Source organism: Bombus bifarius, unplaced genomic scaffold (assembly GCF_011952205.1).
Source record: "Bombus bifarius isolate JDL3187 unplaced genomic scaffold, Bbif_JDL3187 scf7180000010271, whole genome shotgun sequence".
In the NCBI taxonomy this organism is placed as follows: domain Eukaryota; kingdom Metazoa; phylum Arthropoda; class Insecta; order Hymenoptera; family Apidae; genus Bombus; species Bombus bifarius.
In genome coordinates this window covers 5,029,829-5,048,442 of record NW_022885586.1, presented here as the reverse complement: position 1 = coordinate 5,048,442, position 18,614 = coordinate 5,029,829, and the positions used below count along the sequence as shown (strand labels likewise).

The 18,614-nt window shown below is 34.7% G+C and overlaps 5 protein-coding genes across 9 annotated transcripts; 1 reads left to right on the top strand and 4 right to left on the bottom strand.

Moving 5' to 3' along the window:
• Nucleotides 1-5,409: 5,409 nt before the first annotated feature.
• LOC117216350 (COP9 signalosome complex subunit 8) lies at nucleotides 5,410-7,816 on the bottom strand. Its single transcript, XM_033463003.1, has 4 exons — nucleotides 7,587-7,816; nucleotides 7,402-7,472; nucleotides 6,355-6,533; nucleotides 5,410-6,125 (listed from the first exon to the last, which is right to left on the bottom strand). The coding sequence occupies exons 1-4, from the start codon at nucleotides 7,641-7,643 to the stop codon at nucleotides 5,869-5,871; spliced, it is 564 nt and encodes a 187-aa protein (XP_033318894.1). The 5' UTR covers nucleotides 7,644-7,816; the 3' UTR covers nucleotides 5,410-5,868.
• On the top strand, nucleotides 7,382-9,549 carry LOC117216349 (ras-related protein Rab-6.2). Of its 3 annotated transcripts, none has more exons than XM_033463001.1 (4): nucleotides 7,382-7,494; nucleotides 8,539-8,747; nucleotides 8,931-9,175; nucleotides 9,257-9,549. In XM_033463001.1, the coding sequence occupies exons 2-4, from the start codon at nucleotides 8,568-8,570 to the stop codon at nucleotides 9,453-9,455; spliced, it is 624 nt and encodes a 207-aa protein (XP_033318892.1). In that variant the 5' UTR covers nucleotides 7,382-7,494; nucleotides 8,539-8,567; the 3' UTR covers nucleotides 9,456-9,549. The 3 variants fall into 3 exon arrangements, with proteins under 3 accessions (XP_033318892.1, XP_033318893.1, XP_033318891.1); XM_033463002.1 differs by lacking the exon at nucleotides 7,382-7,494 and adding an exon at nucleotides 7,670-7,767; XM_033463000.1 differs by lacking the exon at nucleotides 7,382-7,494 and having other exon boundaries at nucleotides 8,400-8,747.
• A 142-nt stretch (nucleotides 9,550-9,691) lies between these two features.
• Nucleotides 9,692-12,274, bottom strand: LOC117216348 (cysteine desulfurase, mitochondrial). 3 transcript variants are annotated; one of them, XM_033462998.1, is made up of 11 exons: nucleotides 12,129-12,273; nucleotides 11,863-11,975; nucleotides 11,708-11,787; nucleotides 11,531-11,647; nucleotides 11,309-11,446; nucleotides 11,021-11,226; nucleotides 10,831-10,952; nucleotides 10,609-10,766; nucleotides 10,257-10,528; nucleotides 10,103-10,192; nucleotides 9,692-9,882 (listed from the first exon to the last, which is right to left on the bottom strand). In XM_033462998.1, exons 2-11 carry the CDS (start codon nucleotides 11,966-11,968, stop codon nucleotides 9,819-9,821), a joined length of 1,353 nt encoding a protein of 450 aa, XP_033318889.1. In that variant the 5' UTR covers nucleotides 11,969-11,975; nucleotides 12,129-12,273; the 3' UTR covers nucleotides 9,692-9,818. The 3 variants fall into 3 exon arrangements, with proteins under 3 accessions (XP_033318889.1, XP_033318890.1, XP_033318888.1); XM_033462999.1 differs by having other exon boundaries at nucleotides 11,708-11,775; nucleotides 11,863-12,274; XM_033462997.1 differs by having other exon boundaries at nucleotides 11,863-12,273.
• Nucleotides 12,275-13,002: 728 nt separating this feature from the next.
• On the bottom strand, nucleotides 13,003-15,668 carry LOC117216369. Its single transcript, XM_033463028.1, has 6 exons — nucleotides 15,318-15,668; nucleotides 15,087-15,256; nucleotides 14,762-15,010; nucleotides 14,520-14,680; nucleotides 14,354-14,443; nucleotides 13,003-14,291 (listed from the first exon to the last, which is right to left on the bottom strand). The coding sequence occupies exons 1-6, from the start codon at nucleotides 15,440-15,442 to the stop codon at nucleotides 13,218-13,220; spliced, it is 1,869 nt and encodes a 622-aa protein (XP_033318919.1). The 5' UTR covers nucleotides 15,443-15,668; the 3' UTR covers nucleotides 13,003-13,217.
• A 265-nt stretch (nucleotides 15,669-15,933) lies between these two features.
• LOC117216370 (transmembrane protein 45B-like) lies at nucleotides 15,934-17,696 on the bottom strand. Its single transcript, XM_033463029.1, has 2 exons — nucleotides 17,220-17,696; nucleotides 15,934-17,079 (listed from the first exon to the last, which is right to left on the bottom strand). The coding sequence occupies exon 2, from the start codon at nucleotides 17,036-17,038 to the stop codon at nucleotides 16,277-16,279; it is 762 nt and encodes a 253-aa protein (XP_033318920.1). The 5' UTR covers nucleotides 17,039-17,079; nucleotides 17,220-17,696; the 3' UTR covers nucleotides 15,934-16,276.
• Between the last annotated feature and the right edge of the window lie 918 nt (nucleotides 17,697-18,614).

The following is an 18,614-nucleotide window of genomic DNA, read 5'->3' as shown; positions in this document are numbered from 1 at the left end:
ATACACCTATCGACTTTCATTTTCACTTCTGATAAACAGAAAATTACCACTCAACCGATCGTTTGCAAACTGGAGAACACATTTGTGGCACATTCCCTAAGGGAATGAGAGTTTGTCAAAACGAGTCGTCAATTATGTTAATGATATTAGAATATTATAATCAGAGGTAGTTATACAACGGTCTCGGTCATAAAAATACACGTTTGGACCTCTCACGGTCGATGTATAATTAATTCAATCATTCGCTGTTTTATCAAGAAACGAACACAAATCTGTCGTCATTTTACAAACATCCAATTTTCCCCCGAGGAATGTAATTAATCAATTAGAATTTAAGTTAAAAAATCCAATTTAAATTAAACTAAGCTAAAAAAGATGCAAAGCGGATTAACGTTCGTTTCACGTGCACCATAGACGCATCTTTCTCTGTCTCTCAAGGAAACAGAATATCGGAGCATCCCATGGCTAGAAGGGGTCGACGATACACGTGGCGCGGCTCGGTATACACCGTAGGCAACTCGCGTCCTTTTTCCCGCAGCGCACGAAAGTTAGAGACAATAGGTACGTGGGCGCAGCATCGCGAACCCTAACCTTAGGTGATCCCATATTCCGTTCTCTGCCTTCTCTCCCGTTGAACGGTCTCCTCTGTCTTTCTTCTCGCCGATTCCTCTCCCCTCTCACTTCTCTTTCTGCAACTCTTGTGTTAGGTCGCCAGCGAGAAGCTATCCTCCTCCTCCTCTCCCCCTCGCCGCCTCATTGCGCCTTACCTCACCTGCACCTTCTCAGGTATTTCTCTTTATCTCCGGAGTAGCGAGAGTGCCGCGCTTACGAAATCCCAGAAGTCTGCGCCCGCCATGCGCGCACGCTGCGCTATGCAGCCGCCTTGTGGCGTGCCACCGATACAACCACGGAAGGGAGTTATCAGCTTCGAACATCGTATCCCTTGGAAAAGCTTCGTTACATTTCTAAACAACTTCAACACGATCCCCTTCACTTTCCACGAAACGTTAAACCACTTTCCAAGTAGAAGAAGACACTTTCGAAGTCATTTCTGATCACAGCTTCCTCTCAGTTACCTCTCTCTCGATGATGTAGTGGCACTTTGATTGCCGTGGTGTATACCTGTCCCGATAATTGGTGGATTTGAATATTTAAACGGAAGCGAGCTGTTGAACGCTACAAGTAATACGAACATCAAAAATGATTTGAACTGATAGCTGGACCAGTCGGCAGAACGAGTTCTACCTGACTCGAGCCGCAAGTGTCTAGACGTCTCCAGTTCCACCAGTCTAAAGTCCAAGTTGAAATTAACGAAATTCATATTATTTGTTTCTCTTGCTTTTTCGAACCGTAGGCTCGTGTTGCTAGCCTGTAAAAGTCAAAATGATGAAGACGATGGTGTTGTGGGGTTTCGAAAAAATACACAAAAGAGTTAAAGATGTTTCAGTAATAGGATAGCAAAGATTCTCGCTTTTAATCTAGCCAGTCACGACTAGACATTGTTGCAAATACAAAGAGGGTTATCGTGTCAATCGGGGTGCCAGAACTTTAGCCGCGTATTTGTCACGGTGCCGCGTCACGCCAATTTCTCTTCGGTAGTCATGAATTCCTAATGCAGGCTAAATTCAGTCGTGCTGCGGATCGGTTTCTCTTTTCCTCCTTCATTCCCGTTACGTAACTCGGCCTGTTATCCGTTTCTAAAACCGCGTGATACTCCTTATTTAGAATATTTTGTAAGCACGGGTAATTCGATTATCGTTGATCGACCGTAATCTAGCGAAGTATATACAATATAAGGGGTGGCCGGGGCCAACGAATGCGGGCCACGGGAAAGCATTGTTGCGTATTGGATTTCAGGTTGGGAATACTTCGATCGGACATTCCCAGACAATGGATCTAGAACTGAAAGTCTACGCGCGATACAAACGGCCACGGTTTGCGCGCGGAGCTATCATTCGTCTACGTTATTGTTCTTCTAAATTCCATTAGGATTCAGGTTGGTCGGACGCTCCCCAAAATTCGTTTCTCACGAACCCGAGCACGGACTTGGTATCTCGTTGGAAATGCCACGACTAAGCAGCTGGTTAAACTCTTCGTTCGAAGATTCTGCGGGGGTGTCTTGATCGAGACGAATCGATGATCCCCCGACCGATCACCGTTACGTTCCGCAAGATGCAATTGTGCAAAGGTAACGATCGGTTTTCTTTCCGCGTGGAATGCCGCGGAGAAGGTGCATTCTGAGCGCACCCACCGAGAACGCGGCGCGAACCAACGCGTCGCGCGACGCAACAAGGACAATGATACAAGCTACGATATAGAAATCTACCGAGTACACGAATGATTGCACGGATTGGTGGTGAGATTGCCATTGCCCCGCTGTAGAAGAAGGAGCGAGGATGATCGCGATAAAGAAACAATCGAACTGCGTCCCGCCCACGGATCCGCCAACATTCAATTGTGCCTTTTCCCTCTCTTTTCTTAGCTATTCTCTCCTTCTGCTCGGACCAGAGACACGTTGTGGTACTCTTAACGGTACAACCCCCGCAGAGAGTGGCCCGCCGAGTTTATTGTTCCAGACAATTCAAGTGATTTTCGGTTCGATAACAGATAGACCTGTTTTTTCTCATAAGTACATAGTCGAGAATGACAAATTAATGAAATTAAGCATGGAGGAAGAGAAAGAAAGTCAACCAATAAGGGAAAGGTGGAATCGGAGTACGAACAACAAAGGAGAATTCACTGGATTATGGTTCAGATGCAAGCTCAAACTAGATGGATTACCGTGTTACGCAACCTAGGAACCAGACTAGATGATCGAAAGCGATGGAACATTGTCATCGTAGCGTATTCCTTGTTTCGCTTTACCACGGCAATGTAATAACCAGAGATAGTAAAAGTGTGCATCTGATATAATTATATACAGTTTTTCAGACCGCTTAAACAAACAAATTACATCACGACAAAAGTTTCAACCCTTCTATAGGATGCACTTATTTTACTCTTCAATTCAATAGTCACTATACACCCTATTAGATAATTGGATTAGACCCTACCAAAGATGTCCAAGCTTTGTAATCTGTAAATTAAGTTTACCTCTCATGAACTATTAACAAATGGAAAAGTTTCCAGAGACATTTCGCCTCCCTTATCAATTCGGTATAAAGAGAAAGTTTTTTATGATTTAAACTATCTCGCTCTGTATAAACACGCTTTCCAACGACCTTGTACCCGGGAAACAAGGGGACGACAGGTGTCGCAACACCCTCTTGCTTCTCCATTTGAACACGTCTATCAGTGACCTAACGAAGAACGTCGATAGTTAAACGAAGGGGAATGTTCTTCATCGGCCTTCTAGTTGTTCTTCATCATTATCATCATCCTCTTCGTTCTCGTCCTCTCACCCCGACGGCTCTTCCGCCGCGATGAGACTTTCGAAATCGACTAGTCGCGTTCGATTCGTGCCACTCGCTTGCTGCTCACGGAGCATCGGCGTTTTCCGCGACGTGCAAAGGTCACCGCAACAGGCCGCGGCACAGCTACACTCTCGGGAAAGAAGACGCGAGTCACCGGCGCGTACTCTTACGAGGGGAGGTCAGGTAAGGTAACTGGTAACCCGGGTCTTCCCTCTTGCCTCTCACCTTCGCGTTTTATGTTGCAAACTAGTACTCGTCTTTAGTAATACTTGTTGGTACCGAGCGTACAAGCTTCTAGAAATCGTGCAGATACTCAAGGAGTAACGTCTGATCATTTGAATCCAGTTAATTTTCCTTCTAATCAGACTTTCATCTGTCGTAAAACATTCCTGAATGTTTGAATATGATATTCAGCAGCCAATTTATACTCCAAAAGTAAGATTCAACAAGGAAGAAAAAAGACCAAAGAATACGTTAATTCGATAAGAAGGTGAGAAAAAACTTGCTGGACGACTTGGTTATTTGCACGTTTTAAAATGAATGCTTCCTTTGCACCGTTTAAGTTTATCGTTACCGTTTATCATTTCTTCCAACATCTATGTCGTTTATTCTAACTTGTTAAAGTAAAGATATTTATTCACAAGTTTCTTCTAACTTCAAAGTGATATTCGGAAGACTGCTTCACCCTCGACGGATAGTCACACGTTGTCTATCGAAGCAACGATGAAGTAGTGAAAGAGGGAGGATAAAAAACAAAGAAGAAACGGCGCTATATCGCGATGCAATCATCGCTCGTTCAAACGACGATGAATCTGCATTATTCAAAGGCACAGTGAACAGAATATGCTGTGGCAACGAATCTCTTATACGTAGCATAGAGTCGGCATCGTCATCCTCGTCCTAAACTACATTCTAACCATTTTGCAACCCCCCGCTGACCGGACGCTTTTTTCAATACCGATTACTATACCGATCGTACACGTTCGTGAGTATAAACAACAGCTAGGATAGGCTTTGATGTGTACGAACGCGTGGGAACGCCTTTCAGATACGTTGGAGGTTTTTCTTTTCGTTTCTTCCCACGATTCAACAATAATGAATTTTTTACCCGTCGATAATGTATCAAAAACATTTCGACAAAAAAAAAAAAGAAAGAGTACTTCACGGTGAATCTGATTCTACTTGCTGTACAACGCTTTTGAAAACACAGATCAATTGTATACAGAGGAAAGAAAAGGGATTAAATAAGAACACAACTAGATAACACGCTTTCGAGTATCGTGCCGATTTCTACGGAAATTTACGCGCAACAGCCGTATACCATGTAAAATATGAAACTCGCGTATCGTGTAGGATTGGTGATACCGGTGCAACAACTTTCTAGAGTATAGCGGAGCCAAAAAAGAACAACCGATACCAATGACGGTGGGTGCACACTTCGACTACCTGCTGACTAGTGGAAACGATTTCTTTGAGAATATCTGAAGTTACGCAATCGCCATACGATTGTGCATATTCAGCGTTTACAATACGGGACGGTCAGAATCGATTTCATAGAGAATTACTCGGGGGCCACAAGCTACGAGCCAACCGGGCATACCTATCTGTCCGCGACCCGTAAGGATTCGATTTGCGTGACGCAATGCCCGCGGCAGAATCTCCTCGCGCGGATTTTTCAACCGACCTCACCGAGCACGATACACCCGCTTGCTTTCACGCGCGATCGAAGCCACTCGTTTCGAGATCACCCTTTCCCCTAGCTAACATGACTTTATTGCTCTAAGATCTTGTATTAGTTACATAATTCAACCTGCATTTAAAAAATCAGTAGATGGTCCAGTCCTTTACTGAAGATACTAATAAAGAAATTAATTTATTAGAAAAAAATGAGGAAATAAAAATATTATTACTTAAAGAATAAATAAATCTTGTAGGGAAGAATGAACCTGAAAGGAGCAAAATGGTTAATGAAAATCATTGAATGGCAGAGGCAAGCAACATTTTACACATCGGACGTTGTATCAGAACATAGTTGATCACATCTGTGATTATTATTTTATACAACAGAATAATTCATCCCAGGTGTTTTAATTCTAAATGAACACTGGTTGATCAGAACGTATATATGTATATTAAGCTAAAACCCGTGACGCGGTCCGTGGATCTTCTCTCCTGTAAAAAGTGCTTCTTCTAGAAAATGCCAGTTTCCTCGCACACAGCAGCCAGTTATTGATTAATCGAGTTGTTGACTCCATGCTTACAACGAGCTTCATCGAATGAGTCTTCCGATTGAATAGAATGCGTAGGTAGACCGAGGTATATACTTAGGGAAAGGACACAGGTGCCTCCTTTGAAGCACTTCCTCCTTTATATAATACGATTACGAGGTAAAACTAAGTTTAAAGTACTGTCGATGTTCGTGTCTTCATGTTGCGTGAGCATCGCTGCTACCCGTTTAGTTTTCCAAGAAAGACACGAATTGAGTGAGTTTGTACAGCTGATCCTCGGTCAGACACACCTCATGGGCGAGGTTACTCTCTTCTTTCTGGATCTTGCAAGGCTGCACCATCGTCCCATCTACGACCCAACCTCTTTCGATGGCAACCCGACGCGCTTCCTCCAACGTTAAGCCCGTCATTGATGCGAACACGGTTAAACCCAATGACGAATAAGCCCTGGATATTAAGATAATTGCTCTTTCTCGAACATTATCTGAAAAACCGATCTAGAATTGATATCTCGATTCAAGCGTCGAGACATTTTTTTCTGTAAGATTTGATATATAAAGATTCTTTGAAAAAATTAAATAAAAACTAAAAAAAATTTTCTTTGAGAAAATAATCATTTTCAAATAGATACATAGAGAAAAAAGCTTCAATTGATTGGAATTGATTGGAATGGTTATTTGGTTATTTTTTCTCGTTTATTCTACGACATATACCTTTTAAAGCAGCCATAATGTCAGAAACATCCTCACTCCACTCTGCATTAAGGGCCACGTGTACTGCAGGCCAATCTCTCTGCCACATACGTTGTCCTACCACCCATATCTGGCCAAGTTCTCTGTTTCCGCTTTTCAAGTCCGCTGGTATCCGCTTCCATAAGTATTTGGCGTTGCATCTGCGACGGTGATTTTTCGATCAAATAAAGACGGATCGAAATCTCACTCGTGCAGGTCTTATAAGGAACGAATTTGTGTCGTTGAAGTATTGTTAATAGTAAAAAACCGAGTAAGAAGGGAAGTGTTTGTTACAAACTCTAAAGTAAAGAAATACGACGATATTCCTCTAAAGGATAAATTTTATGAACCATTGAAACATAAAAACATTATACTCTAAAGAATTATTTATTACAAAAAATAAGTTCATTCATAAAATTATGTATACGGTTAACAAACAACATACATATAATAAAATGGGATAAATATTGTGTCATAAATTAGTAAACTACAATAATAGATATGTAATTATTTTTCCATGATTTTTTACGCATGATAAAAGAATACGTCATGCGATCAACAAACTCATAATTCATAAAACCTATTATTCATTCACACGAGATGTTTTCTAATAAAATATAAACGCAATATATAAAGAAAATGGAACATAATTGTAGGTTAAGTAATGTGTTCAACAAACCAAAATTAACAATATATATAAACGTATGTCATTAATCATATATCTATAAGAAAATGCAAATATATATACCTATACACAAATAAATAAGTAACAAATTTTTAGTTTAATTATCGTTCAAGGAAATCATATATTTAAAAAAAAGTTTGTATTTCGCAAGCATGAACACGAATTTGCAGATGGCGTCAGCACGATATATACAAACAATAATTTTATTAGACAAACGTATAAGTACATGTTGTAAATTTGGATCATGAGATGTATGATATTCTTAGATAAAATAAATTATCTTATTTTTGAGCGATATTTAAAAAATAAAGAAAGTAAAGTAACAAAAGTCATGTCGTACTCACAGATCATTTTGATAAAGATATACGGCTAATAATTGAGCATAAGTTTGTGGTGATGCAACTCCACCAGGCGCCTGCGAAAATGATATGCAATAAGTAAGTATATAGAGAATTTACTGATGTTTCTGAAGAACGGAGCAGTAGTCGGCATAACCTATGTTTGAACACTGCTCAAGAAATATATTTACCTCCAACTCAGCTTTCTCTAATTCTTGGAGAAATTTATCTACTTCACTTAGCACCATGGTGAAATTTCGTTATTTCCACAGAGAAAAAAACGATACTGAAACAATTGTGTTAAAAGTACGCGGCAACATTGAAATAATCAACGTCAAACAAGAAATCTAAACATCCGAAGATTAAATACAGGTTATATTGGTAATTCCTGTATTACTTCAATATAGATGGCAGTACTCGACAAGCCAACTTTTCAAATTATATTACGTAACTTCTAATTTAAAATTAATTTCTATTTAAACCCAAATACATTTTTTATATCATCAATTTAGATAATTCAATTTATATAGATCATTTTAATTTTAGAATTATATAATGAAGTTTAAAGCTATAAAACGTATTTAAATAGTATGTATAACGAACTAGTTCCGAATTTTGTCTAAAAACTATCAATAGAACTTATCCTTAAAAATTCTCGAATAACTGCATTGTTTTGAAATAAAAATATCGATATAAAACGTCATCATAAAAGTAAATCATGTCTTTCATTAGTAATTACGATTATATGTTACAATATTGTTTGCATGGCACTTGTACAAAATTCAAATAATATTATCTATTGCTGCAAGCATAGAAAGCATTTAATGAAATGAATTTTTAAATTTTGCTTAAATTCATATTTAATTCAAACTACTTTAGAAGTACAGTATTGAGTTTTATTACAAAACTACGAACTACTCGGAATCTGTTTCGCTCCGTATCGATGTGAATAGGTATTTTATGGTACTTATGTAGCTGTATCTTATGGTCCGTTACGGGTATAATATTTCTATAGTCACGACTGTCATTGTGCTCGTGTTAGTGGCTGTATACTGAATACAGCCAAATGACTATTGCATAAAATGTTATAAATACCAAACATAATAATTTGTTATTACTGATGCTGCAGTTTTTGTATTTTAGTACGACCGGCGAAGTGACATAAGCCTAATATGGCTACTGTTAAAGTAACCGAACAGAAAGTTATTCTGTGCGGGGAATACGGTGTTGGAAAGACTTCTATATTTAGACGTTTTGCGAACAATACTTTTGTAACGAGCAGCGATCGCAAGTCTACATTGGGTCTCGATAATATCGATAAAGAATATGTTGTTGAAGACAGACGAATACGAGTAACATGTTTATATATATATATATGTATATGTTTATCTATATATACTTTGAACAATTTCACTTTTCCCCATATATATATTTTTATAAATAAATCATATACGTACCTAGAAAATTTATTCTACATATATGATATACTGCTATTCACATTTATATTATACATTTAATTCTATTTTATATTCTAGTTGCAATTATGGGATACAGGTGGAATGGAAAGAGTTGCATCAGTAACATCAAGCTATTATAAATTTGCAGAAGCTGCTATACTAGTTTTTGCATTAGATAATTCAACGTCTTTCCATCTTTTATCTCAACATTTGCTTGATATTGTCACATATGCTGAAAATGCAAAAATATTTCTGTGTGGGAATAAAAGTGATTTGGAAAGCACAGCTCCACAAGTTACAGATGCAGAAATGGAACAATTTTGGTGAGTTTAATGACAACCTAAGTATTATGCAATGTACATATATGTGCATATTTGAAAAAAACAATGTATTATTTGTTACAGTGAACAATGTCACAATTTAATTTCTGGCATATATAAGACATCATGTAAGACTGGAGAAGGCATACATGAAATGTTTGAAGATATAGCACAGCATCTAGTGGAAGCTAACAGATCACGCATGGAACTGCATGAAATGGACAAAGACAGATTTAAAATTTCGTATATTGATGAAGCTGCTGATCCATCATGTTTGTGCTAAATAATAAATATTAGCAAGTGTATGATCCTGAAGCAACATTTTTTATAACTAGGATAACTCAGTACATGGTAATAAAGTGTGAAGAGTAAAATTACTTTTTTATATCAAATAATGGTAATGCCAAGCTTTTCTATAAGAGAAAGCACCCTAAAATAAAAAATGGGAGGAGTAAGGGAAGTATTAGAAGAATTTATATACAATCGAAGTTAAATTTTAAAGAAGTCATGAAAGCAAAGAATTTTAAATAAACATTTATTAGATATTGAAAGATATTTTACTTAATTAGACTTAATCTATGTATATGACTCACAGTCAACATTGTACATTAAATCCACATAGTTGAAGCTGTGTAACAAAGCATCACTAATGCTGAGTCCATTTAATAGTTTTCAAATCAATTCCTTCTTCGACCATCTCCCATAATGGGCTACAAAATAAGCAATTTAAATATGTATTATTAAGTATATATAACAACCAATATTTAAAGCCATATGTTCTTAATTATGAGAAACGTCCAGTAATAAATTTGTTCCCTCCGTTCTATTATGGCATCGCGCTTTTCGTATTTACCGCCAAAGTTATATCAATAAGGTAATTCATCCATGCTTTTATATTAAATAAATATATTATAATTAAATAAGATGTACCTCATTTCTCGAAGTCTTCTAACGTGTCGAATCGTATTTTCTGCAGTAAAATCGATTTCTTCGATAGTTGTAAAGCGACCAATACCGAATCTATATAGATAAATAAATATTAGGATAATTATGGTATTACGATATCATAAACATGTTAATTTACCTGATACTAGAATGTGCTAGATCTTCTGATGTTCCAATTGCTCTTAAAACATAACTAGGTTCCAAACTTGCACTAGTGCAAGCAGAACCACTGCTCAAAGCAACATTTTTTAGAGCCATTAATAGAGATTCTCCTTCTACATATGCAAAAGACAAATTTACACATCCAGGATACCAAGCTACTGGATCTCCATTATGTATAACATGTGGTAAATTTGACATTATTTTATCAATCAACCGGTTTGAAAGTATTGTGATATATTTGTGATCATACTAGTAAAAAAGAATAAATTTAGTTAAATATTAGTATATATATACATGTATACAGGTATATAGTTTATAATTAAAATTACCTCCATTTCTGTTTGTGCCAAATCACAAGCTGCCCCTAGGCCTACTGCTAAAGGTGCTGGAACAGTACCACTTCTCATACCTCTTTCTTGTCCACCACCACTTTGGATTGCTTCTACACGTACCCTTGGCCTCCTCCTCACATATAATGCTCCAACTCCTTAAAATTTCATTCATAATAATTATATTCAATATAAGATATATAAAAATTTATCTTGATGTACCTTTTGGACCATATATTTTATGACCACTAATAGACATTAAATCAATATTCATAGCATTAACATCAATTGGAATTTTGCCAATTGCTTGGGCTGCATCTGTGTGAAAGAACACTTTCTTTTTTCTGTAAAATTGATAGCATCATTGAATTCAAAATTTTTTTTGGTATTAGTTAATAATATCTTTCCTTACCTACAAATAGCACCAATTTCTTCGATTGGTTGTCGCACACCAATCTCATTATTCACCATCATAATAGAAACTAAAGAAGTAGTTGGCCTTATTGCATCTTCTAATTGATTAAGATCAATAAGACCATTTGCATTTACTGGAATATAAGTTACTTCAAATCCCTCTGCTTGCAAAGCTCTACAAGAATCTAATACACATTTGTGTTCCTACATTGATAAAGTTATATATAAAGATAAATGCACAATAAGTTAATGCACAATAATTAATAGTTCAATATAATTAACATACTATCTGAGTTGTCACAATATGATTCTTTCTTTCTTTGTAGAACCTTGCAACGCCTTTAACAGCTATATTATTACATTCTGTGGCTCCAGATGTAAATATAATTTCTTTGCTATCTGCATTTATTAAGTTTGCTATTTGCTATTTGGAATGAAATATTTGATTAGTATTTTGTCAGATTATAGCTCTTTAAAAAAAAACCATTGTGTTATATATGATACTAACTTTACGAGCAAGTTCAACAGCAGCTTCTGTTTCCCATCCATACATGTGAGTTCTGGAATGTGGATTTCCATAATATGCCGTAAGAAAAGGCATCATCTTATCCAGTACTCGTGGATCCTATTTAATAATTGATTCAAATATCAAGAATTATATTGTAATTCATCACATCATATTTACCAGTGGTGTAGTTGCTTGAGCATCTAGATAAAGTGCCCTGCCTTCTGAAGGTCCTCTTTTGTACTCATCTGAGATAACAGCTACAATTCAATCATAATATTCACATACAAGAATTAACGAAATATTAAAATAACACAAAATTCAATAATTCTTACATTCATATTCTGTAATTTCTGATAAATTTTGACTATTAACATGCACTGTACGGCGTTCTTTGATACGATTTAAAGAGCGTAACAAGCTCCTTGCCGGCCGGAACATATTAATTCTTATAAAAACACAAGTTTATGTCAACTATGTTCTATTTTCATAACACATGTTCTAATCACAGATAACCTAACTATATTACTGAATAGTTTTGTTTTCAAATTACATCTAATCGATTTAGCTACATTTAGAGTACTTCTGTAAATGTACATACATATGTAAAGTGTAACAATCAATTGCAAATGCAATGTACTTAATAACTTTTTCTGACAAGTCTATAATTTATTAGTTACTGATTTATGTGTACGTACAACTACGCTATGCAATTAATATATAAAATGGTGCAACATTGTTCTCAGTATGTATACATATACTAGAGAGGTTTCCTCTCTGCATATTTAGAGATGGTGTGAATCGCTACTTATAAATCACAAGTGAATCGATTATGTTCATTCTCAATCAGAATGATTTTTCACAGTGATTTGTAATTTTTTTGGTCGTTTCTGATTGGTGGAGAGCATAACTATTTTTTGCACGTATCACATAACTTGTATATTAATATCTTTTATATTATTTTTTATATTAACAATATCAAATTAATATTACGATTTTACAATAGAAAGGAAGAATTAATATTTTACTCTTTAGGATACTGATGTATCTGTAAAGAAAAGAAGATTGAATTATTCTTCATTTTTAATATTAAAGTAAATTTACGATATATGTATGAAGAAAACGTAACGTGACGTAACATTTAAATATAACGTTTAAATTAACATTACATACAGATATTTTTGTGTAAGCTACATTAAAGTATTTTATAAGAAATAATTCAATCAAGATCAAGGATTACGATCACAATGAACAAATTCATTCAAAATAAGGTCACGATCACAGTCGTGAATGAAGTTACATCACGACTATGATCGTGATTCCGCAATCACTATTAGTGATTTTGCATAAACATTTCCATTTGCATATACACTGCATATACATATAATGATTTGGAAATATATTAACATTTTATGTGTAAAATTCCACTTTCCTTACGAAAGTGGAGTTAGATATAAGTATCTAAATGAATTAAAAAAATGATAAAAAACGATTTATTAAATACAATAAATATACAAATTAATCGTATTGATTTGAGTATTTCTAGAATTACAAAATATAATTTAATTTGTATGTAAAAATGTCTGACAAGTAAATGTAAGAGTACAAAATACAGGCAGCGATGTAATATAAATGTATTGAAATAATCATAATCGTAAAATACTGATTAATCGGCATTCATGTAGGAAAATTACTGACGATCTTTCGATAAATTTAATGAATCACCAATGTCACTACCCTGTGGTTGTTGTTGCTTTTTATGTATCGTGGTCATATCCAACATCCCACCAAATTCAGATTTAGAAATTGATAGATCTTCAGTTCCTTGATATTCATTTGATCGATTGAGTTTTGCGTTATCGTTTTGTATTTCCATCTTTTTCCTATCAGTTGTGTAGTCCTCCGGAGTTGCAGAAAAATTTCTACAAGATTCTGAAGATCCAATAGTTGCTTTGAATGGTGACTGGATAGGATCAACCATAGCAAAATCATTTGATTTTCGTTCGTTCGATTCAATATCTCTCGCAGGAGAGATTTTACCAATTGGGCCAAACAAATTTGCAATATTACGCATATATGCAGATGGTGATGGCGATGACGTTCTCGCAAAATCTGGTATAGGAAAACCAGAAAGCTTTGCCAAATCCGCTGTGGAAAAATTAGCTAATTTTGATAGGTCTGAAAATTTAGAAATTTGCTGTGTTATATCGGCTAAAGGAAAATCGGGTGTTGTGGATGACCGCGTTTTATTGATACTAATATCTGTTCCGAGAGGATTAGATACTTTCGAAAAATCAGTTGGCGCAAAATCGTAATCGCATTTAGTATTTTTTACAGAAACTGTAAGTTCCCCGGATTGAAAGCTGGGCATCACTTCTGATGGTGATATATGTTGCTTAGATGTAGAGTTTCCATCCTTTATTTGCGTGATGGATGTGGTGTCCGTAGTTATAATATCCTTTTTAATATTATCTCTAGAAGTAGATGGTTGCATTACAAAAGGTTTTGATGTAGGTGTAATTATTGAACCATCAGGCTTGAAGTTCACAGGTGTAAGGAAGACAGCTGCATTATTAGGTGCAAGACCAACCCCTGGTGGGACTGAGGGAACAAGTGATTCTGATACTGGTACCAGAGGGAATTTCATAGCCAGAAATTCCGGTGATGTCCCATCTTCAGAACCAGGACAAATCATTTCTCTAATTACATCCCAATACGAACCGTTCGATCTACTACGGCCGGGTAACTTGGACGCTAAAGAACACTTCAGATATCGATGTATTTTATTATTGTACTCATATTTGAATCTTATTTTTATATACTTACTCTTAAACGTTCAAGATAAGTCGTATTATTGTTAAAGTTGGTAGTAAAATCAATACCTCCTTCACTTCTATAATATTCTATGCATCTTCTCTGAAATAATAGACATAAAGATGTATTGATTGCCTTGGCTGAATTATTAATAGAATAGAACTATGTAAATTCTTACAATTTCTTCTAATGTATCTTGAGAAAGAAAGTGTTCTTGAGATAATGTATAGCTCAAAAGCATTGGTCTTGGATATTCATGAGGCCGATTTTCTGGAGGTGGTAAAGACCAGAAAACATTAAAATTTGACTCATAGCAACTGCCATCTGTATTATAAGGAGCTGAAATCCATCATTTTGAATTCATTGGACTTAATCACAAGATTTTAAGCAATAAATAATATTTTGTCAAAGAAAACATACAGCATATTAAACCTACGCATGGTGTGTAACCATTATCACTAGGTCCTTTCATTTTTATTTGATAATCTAATTGAGAATCAACATCCCTCAGGGAAGGGGATGCATGAGATCTAGGATGAGAATGATACCATCCAACTAAAGTCACACGTTTCCATTCCATTGCCCTTGCAATTTCAGCTTCAACAGCAGCTGCAGCTGATTTGTCTTTACCAGAATACCGGCATGGAAAGGCAGTTGTTATAGATAGATCTATTATATTAGAAAAAGTAAGTTTTAGTAATAAAATGTGTATTTAAATTACATTAAACATTACAGAAATATTTACTGTGTGAATTAATATCCCAATGGCCACCTAAGTAGCCACAAACTTCTTTATCTGTTAAATGACAATGCAAATCTACTAACAAAGCTGCAGTAGTTGTTATAGTAACTAAGAAAGGTTGTATTTTGCCAAGTGTGCTAAAAGATGTAAGCTCTACCATTGTACTCATATCCCTGAAACATAAGTAATTATTAGTAATGTAAGAAATTTTCTTGTCTTGTATTATTCTCTTACATGGCATGGCTTCTTATCCCAAGGTTAGTATGTTTTACTGGTACTCTTACTACTTGTATTAGAGGACTTGTTTGAACCTTTTCAGGACTTTCCTCCATAGGTTCTGTAATTGTTGTTGTTTCCATTTCTTCCTCTTGATTTCTTAGAAAGTAAATTGTAATGACTTCAGGCCATGATTATTGACTATAAACTGCACTACATTGTAAGTTTATAGTAGATAAAAATTAATCAAATAATAAAAAAAATCCTTTAAACAGTGCATTATTGTAATCATATTATAGTTAAAAACCTAACCAATCGAAGCATTTATTGTTATTATTGAATATTGATAAAAGAATAACACTAGTTACTCTTTGCTAGTTATAAAAAACACCCTAAGCAATTAATGGAGATATATATGTGTCAAGGTTGGTATTAAAACGAATTTCAAGATTTGGAAACTCTGCAGTTTACTATAATTTATATATGGATACTACAATTAAATGTTGAATAAATTATGTATTAAGTATTTTCGTATTAAGTTTAATAAAATGATTTATTTACAATATATACTTACGTAATTTTTGCACGTAACATGCAATAGGTTTATGGAGGGTAGAAAACGTATTACAAAAGATAAAAAATTACATAATTTCATAGTAATAAATAAGTGAACAATAATAAGGCACCTCTTAGTTCTTAATGAGTATTTTACCTACAATTTGAAGTTATTACAAGTTTATGCCATCGCATTTGTATAAATGTAGTTAAAAATAGAGTCGTTCGTTGTATTACAAAATGAAGTTATGAATATTAAGTAAAAAAATACTAATACTGTATGTAAAAATTATGATTAGTTTACATTGTTTGATTTTTTGGCACTACAGTACTAACAGTATACTACTCTAAAAATATTACTTTTGTGCATACTATAAAAATTTTTAAATTGACACAAAGTTGTATCCATTCACATGTGGGGTCTACATTCTCTGGTCTGGTTCTTGACAATAATCATAAATAGGTATCTCTGGTGGTTCTTCTATCATAAGTTTGGGAGCACAACTTCTTGTTGCTGCTACTACACATAATGTCACAGCTGAAGCAGCAGCTACATGCCAAGAAAATACCAGAGCAATACCTTCTGGTAACATTGGCACTGTATGATACACACGAACTACATGTGCTATCCAACCACCATGGAGTAATGTTGTACAACCTCTTAGAAGTTTTAATTCGGGCCATACAAGTTCTAAAGAAATAGACAAAGATGTTGTCCATACTATTAGTGCTAAAATTTTATCAACTAATGCATTGCTTCCAACACTCCCCCATAAGAAAAGAAATCCTTCTATGAAGAAACTTTGAGCAAGGGCCAATTTAACTAATCCTTCGCTCACATTATGAGGAAAATAAAAATTTAAAACATCAACCAGGCCAGAGAATGCAAAAAATAAATAGATTGTAGCAAGTACAACTTTTGGTGAAACAGTTCCAACTTGTTGCAGACCACCAGTTATCGTACCAGCTAATCCTACAGCAGTCGCTATTAGTTTTAAACTTCCTTCTATAGGATGTCTATGTATAAGTCTTTCACATTTTTCTATAAGTCTTAGTCCCTTTGTCGTATGTGGATCATCTCTAGGTCTTAGAGATACCCAATACTTAGCATATTCGTAACACCACTTTAGGCCAAAGGTATAAAATATAAAGCCGGTGAGAATACAAGGTAAATAGCTATCCATGGAGTATATGTAAAATCGACTTCCTGTTTCTTGATAGTAATCTGCAAAATATATGAAATCTGTAGAAGTGTTGAAAAAGTAAATTGTTCATAAAAAATATGTTTCTTGATCTAAGTAAAGAACCTGAGAATGAAGACAATAAAAATATATTTAAAATAGACACTTATTGCTAATTACTCACTGTATATAATATCCCTATGCAATCACATATAAAATTTATACCCTGGATGTTTTTCAGAATGAATGCAATTTTCGAACGTAGTTCGTGAAAAATTATATTATTCGAACGACGCCTCGATCTATTGAGTTGAATTTACAAATCTGTATACATGCATTTCATAGGTTGAAAGCAACGTCAAAAGAAAGCTGAGGCTAATTTCTGAATGTACAACATAAAAATTCACACATTAATGCTCCTAATTAGTTTTTTTTTCAAATAAAAAGTTTAAGTAAAAAATTGAGACATGGACTGTGGAACTATGACCACCTAGCGATGAATCGATGGAACTACTCTTTTTGGGACGAAATGGAAAAATCAAATTTCTTGGTATATAATGAGAATTGTTGAATTATCCAGGAATTGCATTAAAGCTTTAACTCCCAGAAATCTTCTTAGTATAGCATTTAGTCCGATTTCCTACGTAAGTATATAGTTAATTAATTATATGTAATTAGAGTAAACCACGGCGCAAATGGCTTTGTTGGACATAGTTGTGCCATCTAACGGTACTAATTACTGTCCTTGGGTCAATGCCAACTAATAGTACATTACTGGTAGATGGCACCACCATGTTTAAAAAGTCCATTTCGCACTATTTTACTAATCACTTATGTTTTCGAAATAAGAAATATTTTCATAAATAAAATAGATTATGCATATGGATTTTGACATATTATATATCATTACAACATTCAATTCTGTGTCATCTCACATTGTATAACGATAGCGCAGATGTAATTATTACTGTTTCTCCAAGAATATTATTTTATATCAAGTTAAAAGATTTTATTATTATCTTCCTTTTTCATCAATCAATTTTATTTATTAAACTATGAGGTGCATGTTTATTTTTTAAACACAGACATCCGCATTTTGAAGCCATTAATTCTATCTGTTTTGTTCTATTTGTTCTTTTTAACATTTATATTAAAGTTCCTGTTCTTAGACTTATTACAGTTTATTAGAATTTCAATCTTTATCATTACTAAAGCTCCAAACTTGATAAAGTTTCATCCTTTACCATTTGAATCTTCTGAAATGATCAACTATATGATTGACAACAATTATAATATTTCATGTCTTGTTACAGATTTCTTACAGCCTGCATTTCTTCTTATTCTCTATGAAGAACCTAATAGTAGTTCAAAATCCACTAGAATGTAAGTATCTCTGCAATTGTATTCTCCATAGTTTGCCTTGACAATTATTAATTAACAAGAAAAATTTGATTAGAAGTAGGAAGTTTGAAAACTGTATTCTTATGTTAAAGTAAAATCTAGAAGATATAAAATATAAAAATATATAATTATAAAATAAAAATTATTGATGTACTTAAAAAATTAATAAAGCAGGGTC

Coding starts and splice junctions, on each gene's coding strand:
- LOC117216369 (XM_033463028.1), bottom strand. CDS start 15,442: ATGGAAACAACAACAATTACAGAACCTATGGAGGAAAGTCCTGAAAAG. Junction 15,257..15,317: donor GGGATAAGAAGCCATGCCAT/GTAAGAGAATAA, acceptor CTTATGTTTCAG/GGATATGAGTACAATGGTAG. Junction 14,681..14,761: donor ATGCGTAGGTTTAATATGCT/GTATGTTTTCTT, acceptor GATGGATTTCAG/CTCCTTATAATACAGATGGC.
- LOC117216370 (XM_033463029.1), bottom strand. CDS start 17,038: ATGGATAGCTATTTACCTTGTATTCTCACCGGCTTTATATTTTATACC.
- LOC117216348 (XM_033462997.1), bottom strand. CDS start 11,968: ATGTTCCGGCCGGCAAGGAGCTTGTTACGCTCTTTAAATCGTATCAAA. Junction 11,788..11,862: donor AGAAATTACAGAATATGAAT/GTAAGAATTATT, acceptor ATTGAATTGTAG/CTGTTATCTCAGATGAGTAC. Junction 11,447..11,530: donor CTGTTGAACTTGCTCGTAAA/GTTAGTATCATA, acceptor CATTCCAAATAG/CAAATAGCAAACTTAATAAA.
- LOC117216349 (XM_033463001.1), top strand. CDS start 8,568: ATGGCTACTGTTAAAGTAACCGAACAGAAAGTTATTCTGTGCGGGGAA. Junction 8,748..8,930: donor TTGAAGACAGACGAATACGA/GTAACATGTTTA, acceptor TTTATATTCTAG/TTGCAATTATGGGATACAGG. Junction 9,176..9,256: donor GCAGAAATGGAACAATTTTG/GTGAGTTTAATG, acceptor TATTTGTTACAG/TGAACAATGTCACAATTTAA.
- LOC117216350 (XM_033463003.1), bottom strand. CDS start 7,643: ATGGTGCTAAGTGAAGTAGATAAATTTCTCCAAGAATTAGAGAAAGCT. Junction 7,473..7,586: donor TAGAGAAAGCTGAGTTGGAG/GTAAATATATTT, acceptor TCATTTTCGCAG/GCGCCTGGTGGAGTTGCATC. Junction 6,534..7,401: donor TATCTTTATCAAAATGATCT/GTGAGTACGACA, acceptor TCACCGTCGCAG/ATGCAACGCCAAATACTTAT.